The following is a 22,897-nucleotide window of genomic DNA, read 5'->3' as shown; positions in this document are numbered from 1 at the left end:
AAAAGTGATAGTGTTTTTACAAAGTGACCCACATTTGGTTTTTGACCACTGAAAATGTGTACCATTTCACAATTTACTCCTGGAGCCATGTTGAAATTCCAATATCTCTGGAACCAAATCATACAGGGCCTTAAAAATGAAGATGCCAAAAGGAAAGTTTGTTAAGACCCAATACTTAAAAGGGCATTAAGATATCTTTAATACTTCCTGAGTTACAGGCATGCAAACTTTGAAGAAAAAATTGAAAAGTGCTGTTTTCCCATTTTTGAGTGGTCATTATTGGCACATAATACAACAAAGATGGCTAAAATCAACATATTTCACTAACAGACCTACCAAACCTTGTGTTACAGTAACATTATGATGCTGTCATCTTTCTAATGTCATTTTTACCCTCTTGTAATATGAATTTTGGGTGAAAATTGCCATTTTGACCCCCCTCTACAGAATAGTGGATTACTTAATAAATATTCATCCATGACATATAATATTTTGGCTTTCATCACTATACACATCTATCTTTTCTCAGGAAAAAAAATTAGGAAAATCAAACATTTTATGTTTTCAGAAATTCGGTTGATTTGACAGAACGACCCCGTATCGACCCTGTAATGAACTACATACGTGTAATGTTGACTCCATCTACTTTTATTCAAGATTAAAAAAAAAGGTTTGGAATAACATAATGGTTAGTAAATAATGACAGATTTTCATTTTTGGGTGAACACTCTTGGGTGAACTCTTTAATGACTGGTGAAAACTGGTGAAAATTAAGTCAGAATCAATCGAGTCAGAATCACAATGACTTGAAACAAAATGATTTGTAAGTGAAACATCTTCAGTGTAGAAAATAAAGACGAGACTTGGTTTTAGTAAAGCGTATGCTAATATAAAACATACATAATATTGGCTGCTTGTAGATAAAAGTGTACAACTGTGTAAACATCTAACGGAGCTGAAATATAAATTGTAACTCAATTTTCAAAATAAATGTTCAACAATCTCTTATTGATCGACCACCTTATTGTTTCATTGTATCAATTTCTTTCTTACCTGAGATAAAAATGGAAATCAGTTGCTGCAATCTTCGTGTTCATTTTATATTTATCATTTTTACATAAAACTCTGTTTAATATAAGCAAATGCATATTTATTCATTTACAATACGGACCAAAGGCGTGAAATCCCGCTGTAATAAGTAGAAGATACGGCAACAGTGATAAAGGCAACAGCAAAACTCCAAACTTAAAAACACAATCAGTCATAGATTAGAGGGCGTCCAGGTAAAAAAGTTGACACCACGCAGTTCCTCTGGAAGATATTCTTGGTCCACCGGTCCATTGTAGTCCGGATTGTACTTGTATCCTTTTGCATAGCCCAGATTCTTCATCAGTTTGGTGGGAGCGTTGCGTAGGTGGAGGGGAACGGATGGTAACGGGCCCTGATGGTTCCTCAGACTGAACTTGACGTTGTTATAGGCCTTGTACACCTCCACAGACTTGGGCGCCCGGGCCATATAAACAGCACACTGCGCTAGGATGACCTACAGCAATTCAAGACGAGGTATAAGACAGACTGTGGAAACTAAGTATCTAGATGTAATTAAACTTTCTTGAAGTTTGGAGTGGTGAAGGCGAATTACAAGAGCAAACTTCTCTTGCTAAAAGTTTTAAAGAAAGACTAACATAAATGGTGATAAAAGCCAAAATATTAAATGCCATGGATGAATTTTTACTGTAAAATCCACTCAATTGTAGAGAGGGGGTCAAAATGGCTTTAGAAAGCAATCTTCGAAAATGGGAAAAAGCACTTTTGTCATTGTGTATCCAACAAAAGATAAAAACAAGGTTTGTGAGTGTGTCGTACCTCACATTCGGGCATGCCGATGAAGTGACAGGCCTGGAACGCTGATACGGCCTGAGTGAGCGCCGCCGGGTCTGCCAGACCTTCAGGAGAGTCCACAACACATTTGATCTGTCAAAACGCTCACTTCTGTATTATACACTAAATTATGCAGTTTCTATTTTGGTAAAACAACAAAGGTTTTGGAAGATATTAAAGTTTGTCTGTAAAGGTTGAGCAGCTGCTTACCGATATCCTCACTGGCGAAGCGGACGAGTCTGCGGGCCACATACAGCGGGTCTTCACCGCCCTCCAGCATTCTGGCCAGCCAGTAGAGGGCAGCGTTGGGATCGGAGCCTCTCATTGACTTGTGCAGGGCTGAGATACAGTTATAGTGCTCCTCACCTGTGCATGACACACACATACATCAGATATTACATTTCTAGTGGATGTGATTTAGTGTGACATGAGAACATGACACAATCCCAAACAACATTTTTAGGCTTTTAACAAAAACTGGTTTTCAGTGAAATGTCTACTTTAATGTTTCAAAAAACTTTTGGGTAAAATGTCCATCATCACTGAGCATAACATTTATATAAAAATGAAAGATACTTATTTTGACCTGTACGTCTTAAAATATATAACATAAAAAGTGACCACACTAAGTTTTATTAGATTTCTAATGACTAAAAACTTCATATTGACAAATGAGTCAAACCTAGCAGTTTGAAGGACAGTGGTTACGATTTAAAAATGACATTTATGAAGTCTTTTAATGTCAATAATTATTCTGGTTCTAACTATGCCTGATTTTTCGATATGCAAACTATTATTACAATGTATGACATTTTTCAGTAAATCATTTAAAAAATAAGAAGAAGTTATTTTCATTATTTTTTACAATGCAATGCATGAAAAAAAAATCTGTAATAAACTTTGTTTTGATGCTTAAAAACCCCTTTTCCTCTTTAACCATTACACTGTATATTACTTGTATATACAGTGGGTACGGAAAGTATTCAGACCCCCTTAAATTTTTCACTCTTTGTTATATTGCAGCCATTTGCTAAAATCATTTAAGTTCATTTTTTTCCTCATTAATGTACACACAGCACCCCATATTGACAGAAAAACACAGAATTGTTGACATTTTTGCAGATTTATTAAAAAAGAAAAACTGAAATATCACATGGTCCTAAGTATTCAGACCCTTTGCTCAGTATTTAGTAGAAGCACCCTTTTGATCTAATACAGCCATGAGTCTTTTTGGGAAAGATGCAACAAGGTTTTCACACCTGGATTTGGGGATCCTCTGCCATTCCTCCTTGCAGATCCTCTCCAGTTCTGTCAGGTTGGATGGTAAACGTTGGTGGACAGCCATTTTTAGGTCTCTCCAGAGATGCTCAATTGGGTTTAAGTCAGGGCTCTGGCTGGGCCATTCAAGAACAGTCACGGAGTTGTTGTGAAGCCACTCCTTCATTATTTTAGCTGTGTGCTTAGGGTCATTGTCTTGTTGGAAGGTAAACCTTCGGCCCAGTCTGAGGTCCTGAGCACTCTGGAGAAGGTTTTCGTCCAGGATATCCCTGTAGTTGGCCGCATTCATCTTTCCCTCGATTGCAACCAGTCGTTCTGTCCCTGCAGCTGAAAAACACCCCCACAGCATGATACTGCCACCACCATGCTTCACTGTTGGGACTGTATTGGACAGGTGATGAGCAGTGCCTGGTTTTCTCCACACATACCGCTTAGAATCAAGGCCAAAAAGTTCTATCTTGGTCTCATCAGACCAGAGAATCTTATTTCTCACCATCTTGGAGTCCTTCAGGTGTTTTTTTATGTGTCTTGCACTGAGGAGAGGCTTCCGTCAGGCCACTCTGCCATAAAGCCCTGACTGGTGGAGGGCTGCAGTGATGCTTGACTTTCTACAACTTTCTCCCATCTCCCGACTGCATCTCTGGAGCTCAGCCACAGTGATCTTTGGGTTCTTCTTTACCTCTCTCACCAAGGCTCTTCTCCCTCGATAGCTCAGTTTGGCCGGACGGGCAGCTCTAGGAAGGGTTCTGGTCGTCCCAAACGTCTTCCATTTAAGGATTATGGAGGCCACTGTGCTCTTAGGAACCTTAAGTGCAGCAGAAATTTTTTTGTAACCTTGGCCAGATCTGTGCCTTGCACAATTCTGTCTCTGAGCTCTTCAGGCAGTTCCTTTGACCTCATGATTCTCATTTGCTCTGACATGCACTGTGAGCTGTAACGTCTTATATAGACAGGTGTGTGGCTTTCCTAATCAAGTCCAATCAGTATAATCAAACACAGCTGGACTCAAATGTAGAACCATCTCAAGGATGATCAGAAGAAATGGACAGCACCTGAGTTAAATATATGAGTGTCACAGCAAAGGGTCTGAATACTTAGGACCATGTGATATTTCAGTTTTTCTTTTTTAATAAATCTGCAAAAATGTCAACAATTCTGTGTTTTTCTGTCAATATGGGGTGCTGTGTGTACATTAATGAGGAAAAAAAAGAACTTAAATGATTTTAGCAAATGGCTGCAATATAACAAAGAGCGAAAAATGTAAGGGGGTCTGAATACTTTCCGTACCCACTGTATTCCTTGAATACAGTATATTACTGCACAGTGATGATGACTTTATTTAAATGTATTTATTATTTTTTTAATAAAAAAATTAAAGATTAAAGGTGGAGATTGCATTAAAGAGGTCATCGGATGCTAAGTTCACTTTTACATGTTGTTTGAACATTAATGTGTGTTGGCAGTGTATGTACAAATCTACCCTATAATGATACAAATCCATGCAGTGGTTTTTAATTAATCTGTAAAAATAATATTCCCTTTTTCAAATCGAGCCATTCTCAGATGCCTGTCGTTGTGGCGTCACACTGACAGAGGCCGCTCCCACGATAGTTGATTGACATGAGTGTTTTACCTCAGATCAGCTGTCACAGTCCGCTTTCTTTGTTTCGATGCCAGAGCAGGGATGTAAGTTAGACAAGAATATCTCTGATCGAGCGATTGAGGTGTTGTGTTGCTGGATGTAATAATGAACATAGTGGTCGTCATTTACTCCCGACATCTGAGCCGCTGAAGATGCAGTGGATTACGTTTGTTTGTGAAGGGAATGCACCTCCCGATCTACATCAATGCGTCAATGCATCCAATGACCCCTTTAAAGACTAGAACTGGTTGAACTTGCATTAAATACACAATCCTGAGGGACTAATTAAAGCAGCCAATAAATTCAAATATATTTTTGACACAGTTCCACAACATAGTGAGCTGCCTGCCCATATATTTTAATATACAAATTTATGTAATGTTATATATAAATACAAATATAAACACGATATAGATTTCACATCAGCATGTTGATAAGCTAAAGTCAAAATACTTCATTAAGCCTAAAAGCCTATGACAGACACAAATTCAAGACTTCAAATCGACACCACAATTTGTTAGCAAACTTACTATAATTTGTGACCCTGGACCACAAAACCAGTCATAAGGGTCAGTTTTTTAAAACTGAGATTTATACATAATCTGAAAGCTGAATAAATAAAAAAAAACTTTACTTAATATCCTAATGATTTTTGGCATAAAAGAAAAATCGATAATTTTAACCCATACAACGAATTGTTGGCTGTTGCTACAAATATACCTGTGCTACTTAATAGCTGTTTAGTGGCCAGATTTATATTCTGCGTTTCACAAAATTGGGCATCTTTTGTTACAGATGAGCCTCAATAACCGCACTACACGAAATGAACTGATTACTGGACGATGACTTGAGTGCAAACATGACACACCTGCTTTATCATAAAGGATGTGTGATCTCTGAAGTCCTTCTTTAATGTGTTGCTCGCGCACTATTATTCGCCGCGGGCCGGCATCGGGTTCAGATGAAGCCACGTGCACCTGCACGACACACGCCTGCACCGCCAGCTGCAAGCCATTGAGAGCGGCTCGAGCATCTCCGTCACACAGGTGCGCGACCGTGTCCAGCGCTTTCTGCTCGATGAACACCTGAGATCTAAACACAGACAGCACACTGAGCTCAGGCCTGTTCAACAAACCAGCGTTTACAAACCATTTCTGTCTTAAATACACAAAAGATCAAGAAACATAAAATATAATTAAATATATATTTTCATAATTTCTTATTTTATACACTTTCAAGTTTCAAAAAGCATCTAAAGACATCACATAAGTACTCCATATGAATCAAGAGGTTTCTGACGAGGCAGGATCAGTTTATATGATTGTAATGTAAACTTTTATTCATTTATAAGCATTGATCTGCAAATACATGGCAGCTCAAACATGAGAACAACCCTGCACCTACCTAGCAGTTCAAGCAAGCTTGAATATGTCATTATTTGTGTTCTGGAGATGAAATAAAGTTTATTGTCTTTGTTTATCTCTTTGAAGAGGGTCATGAAATTCAGGTTCAGATTCTCAAGGTTAGTTTGCGAAGTGTCGAGTGACGTCCCAATTTCAAATCTGGGTATTTTAGAATGACACAAAAGAATAATTCATATTTTAAGTTGGGAAATTAGTTTTGAGCTCTGAAGTTTGTTTTTATTGTAGAGTAATAATGTATTCACAATTTTGCTTTATTTCCATTATTACTTCATCATTTTCCACAGGGGTGAAAGTAGGGACTGACTTCTTAACACACTACAATCTGGTCTATTGATATAAACAAGATTTAGCATCATTGGACCACAGAACTGCTGTGCTGGTTTCTTTTAGAGAGTTATGATATTGGCTGAGTGCTTGAAGGACGGAGCGTCCTACTGGCAGTGAGTGAAATGGACACTTTGAGAGACTTTGATTCTCTGCCCTAATGTTTAACTGGGTCACGGCTCTCATCTTACCCACATTTATAACAGCGTCTATACATGAAAGTGAACAATAAATTAAAACCTGACCTGGTGTACGGGGTTATTGGTAACTCAAGACGGAATATGAGCGTTTAATGTTGCATGCTAAATGATGTAAATGCACGATAACAGTTAAAAATTCATGTTTGATTCAAATTAGCAACATGAATAATGACTTGTGGAATTCTAATAAAGCAATTCGATGATCAATCCGTTTGCGGTTTCATTAACAAGAGTTGTTTTTATAGCTATACTGTATTATCTGTCATAATATAGAAGTATATTTATACATATTATCTTCAAATCTTTCTTTTCCATCCCTACACTAATACTGGCATCCATTATAATCCATGTTTTATGGTTATAAAAAATTAAATATTATAAAAACATATCTAACAACAATATACTTTATAAAAAAAAAAACATAAATAAAAACACAAGTAACATAAAAATGTATTATAGGGTACAATCGGACCTTGTCATCCAAGATGTTCATGTCTTTCTTTCTTCAGTCGTAAAGAAATTATGTTTTTTGAGCAAAACATTTCAGGATTTTTCTTCATATAATGGACTTCATTGGTGCCCTGATTTTGAATTTCCAAAATGTAGTTTAAATGCAGCTTCAAAGGGCTCTAAACATTCCCAACCGAGGAAGACGAGTCTTATCTACCGAAACGCTCGCTCATTTTTTTTTTTTTTTTTTTTTGGAAAATATATATATTTTTTTTATACTTTTTAAGCTCAAAAGCTGGTGTAGTACAGGCTCTGGGATGCGCATTCACGATGCTACGTACTATTGAATCATGTCGAAAGGTCACGCGGAACTACAGACCCAGTGTTTACAAAGCAAACGCGCAAAGACTAAGAAAGTGCAAGTAAGTCAAACACTGTTTACAAACAAAAAGCTACAACGATGTCGGACGATTCTGAAGTTGTAGGAGAAAATAAGATGGAGTTTTTCACTATACTCTATCTTTTTGAGCTGGAGTACACAGATGGTGAGCTTTGACATGATTCGTAGTAGTGATGGGAAGTTCAGATCATTTTACTGACTCAGACCTTTGAGTCTCGTTTAGCAAAATGAACGAATCTTTTTTCGAGTCATTTCATTCATTTTAGCAAAATGTAATTAAAATGTTATGTGTTACTACCCTAACACATTTACCGCTTACACAAACGTTGATCACATTACAAACAAGACAAAACTGTAATGCTATGAGAAACAGAAAAGATTAATTGATTGTTTACCTGGGTCTTTAGTGTATGATTAGCTCACCTCACCTCTTATCTGACAAGTTTTCGAGTTTGAGTTGTTCATTATGAACGACTTGAAAAACCCGAAGACTCGAAACAGGTGAACTAATTCCAGTACAGAACCTAATTGGATGCTGCGCATGTGTGACTGAACGAATCACTCCCCGAGACGACTCGTTCTTCCCGAGTCACATTAAAGAGTTGTTCAAAATGAACGAATCGTTCAAGAACGACCCATCACTAATTCGTAGCATCATGAACACGCATCCCAGAGCCTGTGCTACATGAGCTTTTGTGATTAAAAAGTATACAAATTTTTATTTTTCGGAAAAAAATGACCGATTGTTTCGCTAGATAAGACCCTTCTTCCTCGGCTGGGATCATTTAGAGCCTTTGAAGCTGCATTTAAACTACATTTTGGAAGTTCAAAATCAGGGCACCATATCAGTCCATTATATGGAGAAAAATGCTGAAATGTTTCCCCAAAAACCATCATTTCTTCACAACTGAAGACAGAAAGACATGAACATCTTGGATGACAAGGGGTTGAGTAAATTATTTGTAAATTGTTGTTCTGGAAGTGGACTTCTCCTTTAAGCCTACGTTTCTACTTTTGTTGCTGAAATATAAACACTTAAACAGTGGATTCAAACATGCATTAAATATTGAAGATAACAGATTTTAAAAAAATATAATGAATGTATAATATATTTTTTTATAATTTTTTTTCTAGCTTATTAATGAGTTTATGGACACTAAATGGCTTTTCTGAGGTAAATGTGATGTTACATGACACAGTTGATCACAAGCTCACAAGAAATACTGACTGAGTGATTTTACTCCTTTCAATAAGCTTTTCTGATTCTTTAAAAATACCTTTTAATGTTCAGTCATGTTTGTTTCAGGCTATAACTAGTAGTAAAAAAGAAGAGACGAATGGTTCACATGCTGTTTAAAAGGAGGCAGTACAGCGATCTGTCACTAAAGAGTACCAAAATGACATTTATTCTTTGAATTTCCTATTAAAATTGACTTTGAAAGCTGAGACATTGTTTCATATCAGAAGTAACAGAACACAAAGATTATTGCAATTTATTGGATGAAATGCGCATTACAAATATGTTTGGTGAAGTTTTGTTTGCGCATCAACCGAAAACAGCACAGAACGATATTTTCAACCCAGCCTTATTTTATTCTCATCAGTAAGTCACAGGCTGTTCTTTACACTGAGAAAACTCATAAAACAATGAGAGCGTTCAGTTCAGCGAAACTCAACACCGTTTGTGTTTACTGCGGACGCTTCCATGACTCCTGAGGGCCCTAAAACCTGATCTGAAGCACTTCACAGCTGGTTTACTTGAGCTCGGGCTGAGAGACAACTGTTTGTCCTACTTACCGATCCAGATGACTAATAAATCAGCAAAATGAGGCGGCAAGGTCGGTGACGACCCGGTGATGAGCCGTGATAACAAGGGCACGACTGACACTTACTCTGAGCAGATCTCCGAAGCGTCCCGCTCCACCACATCTTCGTTCAACACCTGCAGTCCCAGAAAGTCTACAGCCCGGCGCAGAATCAAGCCCATCGCTTCCACCGACAGCCGTTCCAGAACCAGAACCCTGCAGCGGCTCAGTAACGCGCTGTTGACCTGGAAGGACGGGTTCTCTGTGGTGGCCCCGATAAGAGTGATCGTCCCGCACTCCACGTGAGGCAGGAAGGTGTCCTGGGACAGGAACAGAGGAGAAATACTGAAGCAAGGTGACATGAGAGGACGAGAGAAGATAGCATACACTCCAAAAGTGGAGGAATATCAAAGGTGGGTCCATTCTAGAGTAAAGATGACAGTGTAGACGTGTGCGAGTTTAAAAAGCATAATAGGCTAAATTAATTCTGCAGAACTCAACTTTGCACATTCATAAGGTGCGATTTTCAGCTCATTTTTGTGGCCTTAAGTAGCTTGTCTTTTTCTTGCCTACGACACATTAGGAGAAAAATAAATGTAGAATCAAATCATTAATTGAAACCAAATCAAATTGTGAACTGAATTGTTCTGAATTAGCAAAAATCACTGCTGAATCAAATAGAAACTTTTGAATCAAATCGCTTCACTGTCTACACAAAGAGTCACACCTCTACTAATGACAACAAGGAATCAATCTTTCTAGCACATTTTCCCTTTTTTTTTTTTTTTTTTTTTAACCATGCATTTGACATATGTGACCCTGGACCACAAAACCTGTCTTAAGTAAACGGGTATATTTGTAGCAATAGCCAAAAATACATTGTATGGGTCAAAATAATCTATTTTTCTTTTATGCCAAAAATGAATAGGATATTAAGTAAAGATCATGTTCCATGAAGATATTTTGTAAATTTCTGACTGTAAATATATCAAAACTTAATTTTCGATTAGTAATATGCACTGCTAAGAACTTCATTTAGACAACTTTAAATTTTCTCAATATTTAGATAAGTTTTTTTTATTTTCATTTTTATAAATGTTGTGTTATACATGTTGTGTTTAGCCGCTTCTGGTAGATTCTGTACTGATAGCAGCCAAAAAACAAAAACAATAAAGAATATATATATATATATATATATATATATATATATAAGAAAAAATGCTTCAAAGCATAATAAGTCATGTTTGTACTAGGTATGGCAAGTAATCGGCACATTACTTTAAAAAAGTAATTAGTTATAGTTACTAGTTACTTCTCAAAAATAGTAACTGACTTACATAGTTTTAAAAGTAACTAAGTTCCAGGAAAGGTAACAATTGTGTTACTTAAAAAAGAAAGTTCAACTGTGTCAAATAACTTAGATGTCCCCAAATATGTTAAATGAATAAAATGGACACAAAATAGACTAAATTATTACTATAAAACATTGTACACTAATCTGTTTTAATGTTGCTGTGGGACAATGTGAGAGACACCTATCAAATTCAATAAATTATTGTAAAAAATTATCAACCCTCTACAGACACCTTGGCAATAGAATCACCATTAGCTAGTAAATTTCTGATAATTTAGCATTAAACTTTAGTAGTTAGAACTTTAGTAATTAGAATAACCATGTATGAATGCATATTTGTCATGTTGAAGTATTAGATACAAACAAGATATTGTTTGTAATTTAGTGTTTCTATAAAAAGATAGGAGAAAAAAAGCCTACTATATAAAAATAGCCTACTGATAACAAAACTAGTATAAATTCTACTAGCTAATAACAATGCAAAATGCACTAAGGATTAATGAGCTGCTGGCTTCATGAATATTAATCATGTTGTTTGTGTTCGCTCGAACTGATTTGCTAAAATAAAAACAGGGATGATAATAGGTGAGCACCAGCCAATGAGATTGCCGTTTGCGTATTAGTTCTGTCTACAGCCGGAGAAACAGGCAGTTCTTAAAAGCTGAAGAATTCTAAAGGAACTCCATTATTTTGACAGGAAAATACAGAAGAATATCATTTACATGGAGCGCATCCATTCTTCATGGTATGTAAGAGTCTCTCGTTCTGTATCTTTGCGTGTGAGTGAGGCAAAGCGACGACTAGTCGTGTGCCTTCACACTCGATTTTACGGTTCGTCAAATACAGGTACACTGTGGATCAATTCAGATGAACTGAAAAATAAAGTTAAAATAACATTATAATAAATTATAGTAACGCCGCATTTTATTGTCAGTAACATTAACGGTGTTATAACGGGGAAAAGTAATTAGTTTGATTACTCGTTACTAAAAAAAAAAATAACGGCATTAGTAACACTGTTTATTTTGAACACTATTAACGCGTTATTCCCATCACTGGTTATGGCTGAAATGCAGATGAAGTACAAAATTATCATTGTCATTTTGTTGACCTTATTTTTAAACCACATATTTTGTCTAATTGTTTCCAGTTTAAGAGCTAGAATGTCACTATGAGGCCACTTTCTGTCGCCACAAAATAAAGGGGTGCAATAAATTTCACTATACATATATCAGTGCTCTACTGTGCGATCATTTCAGTCGCATACTGCGTGCGACTATGAAAAAATATTTAGGAGCACCATGTGCGAGTGACCTGATCAGCATATTTGTATTTGTGCTGAGGGGAGCTTCAAAGGTTTCTATGTTTTTTTGCAAAATTGAATAATGTATCACAGACAAATCTCACAAATCCTTTCATAAACAAAGCGTCAAGAGAGTGTAAATAAGAGAGTGATTGTGCAGTGTAGAGAGCTTCGTTGATTGTAATGGAACTTTGTGAGATTGTGATGAACTAAGACGAGTGACAGCTTTTAATGTTTTTTAAGGGAGTTTGTAAATGAGATATTGATTTAATACAACAGTTAAATAAACAAGAAGTTATAATCAAGTAACTTACATTGTCTGACTATAACACTACTGCCTGATTTTGCTCATCAAAATAGTCTCAAGCAAGTCTCCATTCAAACAAAGCAGTGTTTCGTTCATGAATAAATGTGCGTTTTCAAATTAATCTAGTGAGTGGTTCAATTTCCCATTCAAAAAGACAGTCACTTGCTTTATTACTGAAAAAATCAGCAGTTCGAACAAATCAAATGAATAAATGATTCAGTAATTAAATCAGTAACTTGCCGCCACCTACTGGCAGGTTTAGTTTCATTTTTAAAATATCTTTTCATCTATTTAAAGGGGTCATCGGATGCCCATTTTCCACAAGTTGATATGATTCTTTAGGGTCTTCATGAAAAGTTTATAACATGCTTTGGTTAAAATTCGGTAGTGTAAATAGTGTAGTGTAAATAACACCTTTTTAGCTTGCTAAAATCAGCTCTGCAAAAATCATCCTGTTCTGGTCGAGGTTGCTTTAAATGTTAATGAGCTCTGCTCGCCCCGCCCCTCTCTTCTCTTTGTGAGTGACAAGCCTGTTTACTTTAGCCGCTAAACTTGCTAACTAACACGTTATTAGTAATCAGTACAACACGTTATTAGTACAACACCTCAATGGGAGATATTCTTGTCTAACTTACATCCCTGCTCCGGCATCAAAACAATGGAGGTCAGACTGTTACAACTGATTTAAGGCGGGTCTGAGGTAAGACGCTCATGTCAGTCACTTACTGTGGGAGAATGGCTCAATTTGAAGAAGGGGAAATATTTTTACAGATTTATTAGAAACCGCTGCATGGATTTTTATCATTATATGGTAGATTTGTACACACACTTCCAACACACATTAATATTCAAACAACATGAAAAAGTGAAGTTTGCATCCGATGACCCCTTTAAATAATTTAAGATTTCTGTATTCAAAATGTTGTATTTAAAACATTAATCTCAACACGGGTTTATGAATTTGATTGCACCCATGCCATCTCTGAGCCTCATTAAACATATGAAAAAATACACCTACAATGCACTATTCTGTTGTTCTGTGCCACCTCTGTAGTACAAATTAATTTTGTTAATTCTGATTTTTATTTGATTGGTAACTTATTCTGCTTGTTCTTATTCTGGTGTTTTAATTAGACATTTTAAAAAGCTTAAAAATATATATTTAAAACAAAAAAAGATATAAAAGATGACATACTTGATATGGTTAGAAAAATGCCATTACAAAAACACAATCTCCCTGTAAATCACTTTAAAGTGTCAAATATCACCTTGTAATGGTAAATGGCTAATTTTTTAATCAGATTTTTTGATTATTGATTAGAAGATGTTCCTGAAATGTTGACTGTGCACCTAAATTTTATCAGTTAGGAACACAAGTGCTTCTAAAGAGAAAAGTAAGCGTAAAGCCCTGTATATTTCTTTTTTTGGAAAAGTGGTTCATGGTCTTGCAGACTAAATAGGAAAGCATGAGGAGGGTATCCCTTTGGCTGGTCTAGTGTCTGCTGCATTCATTTATGAATATGATTATGGATGTATTTAAAGCCACTGGCGCTGTCGTTGAGGATAAACTGTTCTGGGTATCTGGTGTACACAAATAAACACACTTCCAGGCTGATCCTGTGCCAGCTGTAGCTACACCAAACATCTTACAACATGAATTCTCACCTACAAAATGTATTTGAAGACACAAGTCACACATAAAAATGTCTGAATTTCAAATCATGCTTCTGTATCTGAAACTTTTCTGTTACTGGAACATTAGCTTTGTCTTCAATTTCATCATTTAAAACTTTTTTGTCAAATGTTTTGCTTTGATTTTAATGGGTTTTCACCCAATGCACTGACATTCATACTTTTAAAGTGAAATTTTAGTGTCCAAGGATTTATGGGGCCTTGTAGCTGTACTGTAATATAACTGACCTGCTGGGATTTGTTAAAACGATGAATCTCATCGATGAACAGAACAGTCTTTCTCTTGCACAGACGAAGCTCGTTCTGTGCCTGTTTGATCACCTCTCGCACGTCACTGGTGGATGCACTGGTGGCAGAGAGAGTCACGAAACGTCCTGTGCCTTTCTTCTTAATGGAACTGGCGATAATATGAGCCAAAGTGGTCTGTAAACAACAAACAGACAAACAAAACGAGATGCTGATATTAATTACCAGAATCTTGACATCTTCTCGTTTTTTTTAAATATTTCTCTCAGTGGCTTGTGAGGCATGACTTGCACGCTCAAGTGAAATAGTGTGAAAGACAAACTTCGACACGTAAATTCCTGTAGAAATGAACAGACACCCAACATTTGCTCTGCTGCTCTGCTGTAAATCCATGTGACAATCTATAAAACCAAAAATAAAAAAGTGTAACCAGACACTTGACGCAAGGTCTGTTTCTGAATCTGCAGAGTTGGCTTGTCCCATCTTGTCTCCTCTTTTTCATTATAATACTACTAACACAGCACAAACTGAACTATCCATCACAGTAATCGAAAATAAGCTTCTAGCCTCAAAACAGAAAACATCTGCAATGCAAATACTGAAGGCAAGATGATAACAGAAAGTGAAAATCAAAAGGGGGGGGGGGAAACTATTAAACGCACTGGTAAAAACAAATTCAATGCTTTTTTTTTTTTTTTTTGCTTGCACTGTGCAATTATTTTTTTATTATGTCAGTTAAGCACATTTCCATACAAACTCTCATTCTCATTATAGTAACACTGTTTAAAAATAAAAATAAAAAAATCACTGTCCAGCCACTGCCTTTTTAAAATAGTACATTCACATTCACTAAATGACCCTTAGGGACTATTATTCCAGCACATGCACCTGTCAACACCTAATTTGACCCTTTTCACGCAGCTTAACAAATCACTTAATGGCACAGGACTAGTTCAAATGATAACAGTGCATAGCTAAAAGTATTTTCCTTAATTACTATTACTTTTAGCTAAAATCAATGTTTGTAATGTTTAAATAGGCTCACGTTAACCGTTTACAAAAATAAAAAAATATAAAATCTGTACTGTTCAGAGGAATCAAATGGTCTATTATTACAGTCAAAATATAGACTGGCATGCATCATGCATAATTCTTTTTCTAACCCCAACAAAAATTGGTGTAGATTGAGCTTAACATTGTTTGAATAACATTTCCTGAGAACATACACAATCATACTGTCACATGCAATATTTGTAAACACCATCACAACTATTTCATCCACAATAAAGACTCCAAACAAGGAATGGAAAGGTTGCATTGGATTCGGATAACACTGGCTGTCCTATATACAGTAACAAACACACAAAGCACTGAATGAAATGCATCATCCCGTCTGCTGTGGCACCACAATGCACAACAGCGATTAGTTATTATTATTTCACAACAGCTGAATGATACTGAATCACTGTCTCAATGCTTTGAGTCTTGTGTTAGAAATACATGACAAAAATGCTGCATGTAACATTATAGAGAAATAATTCAACTTAATGTGGGGAAAAATAAAAAATAAAAAAATATTTTGAGAGAAATTAAAATATTTGAGATTTAAAAATTTAATTTAATTTACCCAAAAATGCAGTCATATTTTTTTTCCATACTATGGAAGTAAATGGACAGTCAAAAGTGTCTGAACAATAAGATTTTTATTTATTTATTTATTTTTTAAGTCTCTTCTGCTTGCCAAGCCTGCATTTATTTGATCCAAGGTACAGCAAAAACAGTAAAATTACTTTTTAAAATTACTTAAAATTACCTTTTCTATATGAATATATTTCGTCACATGATCCTTCAGAAATCATTATAATATTTTGATTTGCTGCTCAAAAAAACATTACTACTATTATGATGTTGAAAACAGCTGAGTTCAGAAGAAAAGCATTTATCTGAAATAGAAATCTTCATTATAAATGCCTTTATCATCACTTTTGGTCAATTTAAAGCATCCTTGCTAAATATGTTTTAGGTTCTAAAATTTATGTTCCCTTAAAGAAAGAAAGAAAAAAAAAAAAAAAATATATATATATATATTCTGATTTTTGGATTATTATTAGTAGTAGTAGTCAAAGAATCCTGAAAAAAAATGTAAATGTAAAAAAATGTTTTACAAATTGATAATGATAATAATAATAATAATAATAATAATGATAATAATAATAATAATAATAATAATAATAATAATTCTTGAACAACAAATCAGCATATTAGAATGATTTCTGAAGGATCATGTGACACTGAAGACTGGAGTAATGATGCTGAAAATTCAGCTTCGATCACAAGGAATGAATTACATTTTAAAAAAAATATTCAAATAGAAAGCAGTTATTTTAATTAGTAAAAATATTTCACAATATTACTGCTTTTGCGGTATTTTGGATCAAATAAATACAGGTTTGGTGAGCAGAAGAGACAAAAAAACATTACAAATCTTACTGTTCAAAAACTTTTGACTGGTACACTCTTAAAAACTGCTGGGTTAAAAACAACAAAGTGCTGGGTAAAATATGGACATACCCAGCGACTGGGTTGTTTTGACCCAGCGGTTGGGTTAAATGTTTAACCCAACCTTCTGGGTAGTAACCCAACCGCTGGGTCAAAACAACCCAATCGCTGGGTATGTCCATATTTTACCCAGTGCTAGGTTGTATTTAACCCAGCAGTTTTTAGAGTGTAGTGTATACCTGGAGTCTCTGGGACCCCTATAGAGAAACTTTTGAAACATATTATGAAGTTATAACTGTGATTATAATGTGTGTTCTTTAGAAGATCTTACATATTTCTGAGTACATACATATTTCTTTAATAGCACATTAGGCTTGAAGGTATCTGTTGCAAAAGAGATAATTAACTACAAACCAGAGACCTTTCCACAGCCTGGTGGCCCCCAAAGTATCAGAGAGGGGATCTCCTGTGTCTGCAGGAGGGATCTCAGCAGGGTCTGCTCTCCGATCAGTTTATTCTGGCCGAAATACTCCTCCAGAGTGCTGGGTCTCAAGAGTTCTGCCAAGGGTTTGTCATTATTCAGCCTTAACGCTCTTGGTGAAGATGCGTCAGATGCGGCTGGTCCATCTGGACACTCCGGTTTCCCCATCACTCTCACGCCTGGACTGGAGGCTTCTGGACTGTCTTTACATGTGGCCGCTGTTTCGGGCTTCTGTTTCTGATCGGTGGCTTTAGATCTGGTTTGGAACACGGAGAATACTGCAGCTGCAGGACGGGTGTCAGAGGTGTTAGTGCGGGCTTTTTTGGATGGAGGTCCAGAAGGTTCATGTTGAGCATCACTGCTCTGTAAACACTCATCCAAGTGCGCGTTAATTCTGCCCGGTTCAAAGTCACCCGCGCAAACCGGACACTTTACGGTACCATCTGACGCATTCTCCGCCATTGTCACACTGAATTCCCGTGTTTATCCACTAAGTTTATACTGACATTTATCCACATGTAGAAAAGCAGCACTCTTCCTAGAGTTTATGACGCGGGAGAATGGTAATCTCGTCTCGCGATATTCTTTACTGACAGCAAAGTTGTGAACTTACACGTGAACTTCGAACCTAGTTCGCAGTAGCCGGTAACTTTCTAAATCAGTCAGACTTTCATTTGGGCTACTAACATATCCTGACACAGATCACTGTTCTACTTGTTTATTAGCGAAACTACAGCGAGAAACAGACAGAGAGAGTGTACATCGATTCTTTATGGATGATTCTTATGAACCGATTACTTTAAATGAATCAAAAATGTAAAGTTCGAACAATATAGTCCGATTCCCGGAAGAACTGACTCTATTGAGTCGGTTATTTGTACTGAATTGAACATATACAGCTTGCAACCAACTGGAACAACTTTTTTGATGATATTAAGTGGGCGTATGTTTGGTCACTCTTTAGAAATTTTTTCCTAACAAATAAAGTTAAAGAAATATTCTATAAACACAGATTTTGTCCTGTTAAGCAGTTTATGCAGAAATTTAAAATGTTCTTTCTGTGAAATTTCTTCTGAAACTGTAGCTCATTTGTTTTGGGAGTGTCTTTTTGTTCAGTCCCTTTGGAATAATGTTAATGCTTTGATTGTCCTTTTTTTATTATTATTATTATTATTATTATTATTATTTTTATTTATTTATTTATTTTTTTGTAATAAACACATAAAGGTTTTATGAGTTTTTCTGGGTTTTATGCTAAAGATAAGAATTTATTTCATGCAAGTTTTTGTATAAACCTCCTGTTATTTATAGGAAAGTTTTATGTCCATAAATGCAAATATATTAAATGTAAGCCCCACTTAACATCTTTAAACAAGAACTAAAGTTTTATTTAAATACAGTTTTTTATTTAAATACTTCTGTTAACAAGAAAGCTATAAAACATCTAGAATTTGTTTAATATTCTTCCTTAATATACTTAAATATTAACTTGTATTTTTGAGAAATAAAGTTTAAATTCAAGAGTTTTTAAGTGGCAAATGCTGCATGTTTTAATGCTAACCATATGAACTATGAGTTCTTTTTGATGGAGCCCTTACGATATTAACCATGGTTTATTTTCATATGTGTTAGCCTTCATGGATATAAAAGAAAGTGTAATGGTTTATATTAAATTCAAAAATTTGGGCATAAGAAATGATAAATAATAAATTAATGCTTTCATATTTTTCTTTGTATGATATTAAGTGCTGTTTATTATCAGACCAGGTTGTTATCAACTAAACATTTGCTTTCTGATGCATAATTTTATTGATGTACTAATTCATTTCACTTTTTATTTTACACATATAGCTGTGAAAAGAAAGTAAGCCATGAGAGGCCAGAGCTTGATGTGACACTGCTCAGAAACACAGAGACTCCAGATGAATCTCCTCGAGTCAAAAAGGCCAGACTCAAGGCTGTGCATCAGTGCTCTGGAAGCATCATTCTGGGCAAATTGGCCTTTTTCCACTATCTGGAGAGGGTCGAGACCATGCGCTGCTTCTGGGAGCTGAAACATATGGAGCATGAGGGCAAACAGGTAGAAATACAACAAGTGCACACACACATAGACAAAGACTGCTTACCACTAACAAAGATCAAATATATATTATTTGCATGTGATCTAAGCTTTTAAATTCCATGCCAGTCATGCCTTGTGTTCCTGGAGCTCAACTGTTAAAGCATGGCACTATTATTGTCAAGGTTGCCCGTTTAAATCTTATGTTTAGCTTTAGTTTCTGATTACAGCATCTGACAATCCATAAATGTGCATGTATGGGTGTAGTTTGAAGACTCTCTCTGAAACCTTGGTTCCACAGTGATTAAACGTGGTAGACTACTGACATCTAGTGGAGGGGTTGTGCTATGTGAATGACTACAGACTCGCATAAAGCACATAAGGCTAGCAGTGAATACGTGGAAGCCATTCATAAGTGTATTGATTGACTGATTGATTGATTGATTGATTCATTCATTCATTTATAAAGACTGATAGCAACACAGATCCAAATAACAACACAGAAATTAAACAAATTGCAATGGTAATAAGAGAAGCATTGTAGATTGCACTAATTTTCTCATGACTTGGTCTTTTATTGTAAATCTGTTGACTGCACATCTACAGGGTCAGATTGTGTATTTCTGTTGTTCCTAACTTTTTAATGGATTCCAGCTGTCATGCATCTGACCAATAAAACAAAGGGTTGTGAGAGTCACTGAAGCATAGTGGCCTACCCACCTAAAAAAGCCAAAATTAAAGAGATGAATAAATGAATAAAGTTGTTATTTCACATTTATTCATTTTAAATTAAACTTAACTTGTTTTTTAAATAATAATAAATAACTAGTTAAAATATAGCATACAAATATATATATATATATATATATAAATAGATTGAAAAGTAATACATTAATAAAGTAGCTTAAACTGGTTTGTACATAAATGTTACAAGTTAAAATAAAAAAAAAAAATACATGGTGAAATGCAATTATTACACAGGAACGATGTATTTCAAACAAAGGGCGTAAGCTATTAACAGTAGTGATTATATATTGTGTTCAAACTTATAGGAATGTAAGGAAAATTGGGTAATTTTGTATATTAGTTTATGGTTGGCGTCATCTAAGGTCCTTGGAGGGGTTGGCATTTCTTCTCAGGTGTTGGGTCATCTCAAGTCTTTATATAAGGCTGGATAGACTTAAGCTTGTGTAATGCATAGTAGCTTTAGGATTTCTATCCTGTGGCAGAAACAGAAACGCAGAAGGACAAAACATAGCATAGCTGATGCATTTGATCAGATATATCTGAAATACAAAGTAATGAGATACATTATGTGAATGATTGGATGAAGAGATGTGTCTTTAATCAAGATTTAAACAGAGAGAGAGTGTCTGAACCCCAAAGGTTATCAGGAAGGCTGTTCCAGAGTTTGGCTGCCAAATGCGAAAAAGTTCTGCCTCCTTTAGTGGACTTTACTGCAGTGGACTTCACTGTAAACTACGGCTTCACGGGGCTTATTACTTTTATAAAATGGTTATTCCATATACGTAATAAGGTTTTACAAAATAAAACAGAGCAAATAAATTCTAATGATATTAATAAAAACAATGTAGTTCCTCAGAAACGCTTGTGGTTGCGACAAAATGGTTGCAGAGCAACACACAGACGTAAACAAATGCATAGACGTTTTTCCTGAACGCGGAAGTCATGCCTGACTCTTAACTGGAAGGATGCTTCGCTTTTCGATCTCCAGTGTTTCTGATCAAATTAGCATATATTTTATATAATTTAATGTTAAACCTATTAAAATGTTTTTAAAAAGCACATGGCTCCATAGCGCCATTACTTTGCAATGTCACAATGACCATCATTTGTCAGTGCCTCACTCCTCTAAGTTTAATGAGTGTGTAGATGACGATGTTAGAAACATTAAAAACAGATGGGCGCTATTTGAATGGGTTCCTATGGAGACCGGAACAGAAGAGCATCCAGTCGGAAGTTAGAATTCGTAATGGCGGCACTCATCGTTTTCTCAGGAAAAAGGTCTATAGGTGTATGTTTGTAGAGTAATTTACAACAGCTTAGCTCAACCAATCAGAATCAAGGACCGGAACTATCAGTTTTATAATACTGATTAGGTAAGCAGGAGTAGCCGTATTTTGTAACTGATATGGTACTTAATAGGTAGCCAGAGGTTGTAAAATTGGGGTAATATGATCATATTTCCTTGACCTGGTAACAACTCTAGCAGCTGCATTCTTGGACTACCTGTTGCTTGTTTATTGAAGATGCAGGAGAACCATGTAGCAGTGCATTACAATAGTGTAGTCTAGAGATCATGAATGCATGAACCAACTTTTCTGCGTCAGAAACATGTAGCATGTTCCGTAGCTTGGCAAAGTTTCTAAGATGGAAGAATACTGTTTTTGTAACATGTGAAATATGATCGAAAGACAAGTTTTTGACTGTAGAGAAAGTTACACTATATCTTTCTAGACTTTATTTTTGCTCCAATAAATAATATTTCTGTGTTAAGCAAATTTAATAGGAGAAAATTATTGGTCATTCAAACTTTTATATTTTAACACACTCTGTTAGCTTAGAAAATGTAGAAGTTTCATCTGCTTTTGTTGAAATGTACTGTATAGTTGAGCATAATCAGCACAACAATGGAAACTAATCCCGCATTTTCAAATAATATTACTCAAGGGGCAATATGTTTATTGAAAATAGCAGAGGGCCTAAGACAGATCCTTCTGGCACTCCATGCTTGACCGGTGTTAATTGAGATGATTCCCCGTTTACATAAACAAAGTGGTAACAGTTGGACAGGACATCCTGCCTTGATTGTTCTGGCATTCTGGTACATAATCCTATTTGTGTGTTCATACCTCTGTTGCACACCAATGCTGGTGATCTAATGCTTATTGCCTGCATTGTCGTTTATCTGTACAGTAGACATGTTATTCCTCACTGTGCCTGTCCGCATCTATGTCCATCCGTGAATGCATATTTACTGGCACAATACTTACTTAACAATACTTATTTACCTCTTAAGTTGAATGTCAGAGCTTGTAATGAAGTCATACCTTAGTTGCATTAAAGTTAAAAGTTCCTACTTCCTATTTCCGTCTTCCGAGTACAAATTAACCTTCAACATTAACCTTAAGAAAGTTCAGGAACTTTGCTGTTCTTTCACTCCAGCTTCATCCTCTACCTCCATTACTCAGCAGGAATCCTCAACATCACCAACACCCACTTCCACACTGTTACTGAATGTACTTCCTCCTTTCAAATCTCTCTGTTCACCATGTCCACTTTAAATTTGGCCTCCTGGAAGACATAGTGTCTTTAGGCCCCCATTCATTTTGAAGGGCTTTTTCTCACTCTTCGGTGTGTCTGTCAGCGTCTCATAAGGATATCGCTTGCAAACAAATGGGTAGATGTAAAATAAGATCCAGGAGATCGGCCGCTTCCTCTGAACTTAATGTCATCGCCATGCACTCACTAGAGTCATTACATTTTCTTGGCTAAGTAGGATGGTAATGACTGAATGTTATGCTAAGGTAT

The 22,897-nt window shown here is 35.8% G+C and overlaps 2 protein-coding genes across 2 annotated transcripts in view; both read right to left on the bottom strand.

The window, feature by feature from the left end:
- Window positions 1–22,897, bottom strand: part of cacna1eb (calcium channel, voltage-dependent, R type, alpha 1E subunit b) — a 411,785-nt gene that overhangs the window by 134,706 nt on the left and 254,182 nt on the right.
- wrnip1 (WRN helicase interacting protein 1) lies at window positions 630–18,015 on the bottom strand. The gene is made up of 7 exons (XM_051122981.1): window positions 17,227–18,015; window positions 14,289–14,483; window positions 9,492–9,724; window positions 5,670–5,893; window positions 2,092–2,247; window positions 1,867–1,946; window positions 630–1,543 (listed from the first exon to the last, which is right to left on the bottom strand). The coding sequence occupies exons 1-7, from the start codon at window positions 17,746–17,748 to the stop codon at window positions 1,262–1,264; spliced, it is 1,692 nt and encodes a 563-aa protein (XP_050978938.1). The 5' UTR covers window positions 17,749–18,015; the 3' UTR covers window positions 630–1,261.

This window comes from Labeo rohita, chromosome 2 (assembly GCF_022985175.1).
Source record: "Labeo rohita strain BAU-BD-2019 chromosome 2, IGBB_LRoh.1.0, whole genome shotgun sequence".
NCBI lineage: Eukaryota > Metazoa > Chordata > Actinopteri > Cypriniformes > Cyprinidae > Labeo > Labeo rohita.
This window is presented reverse-complemented; position numbering and strand designations above follow the sequence as displayed.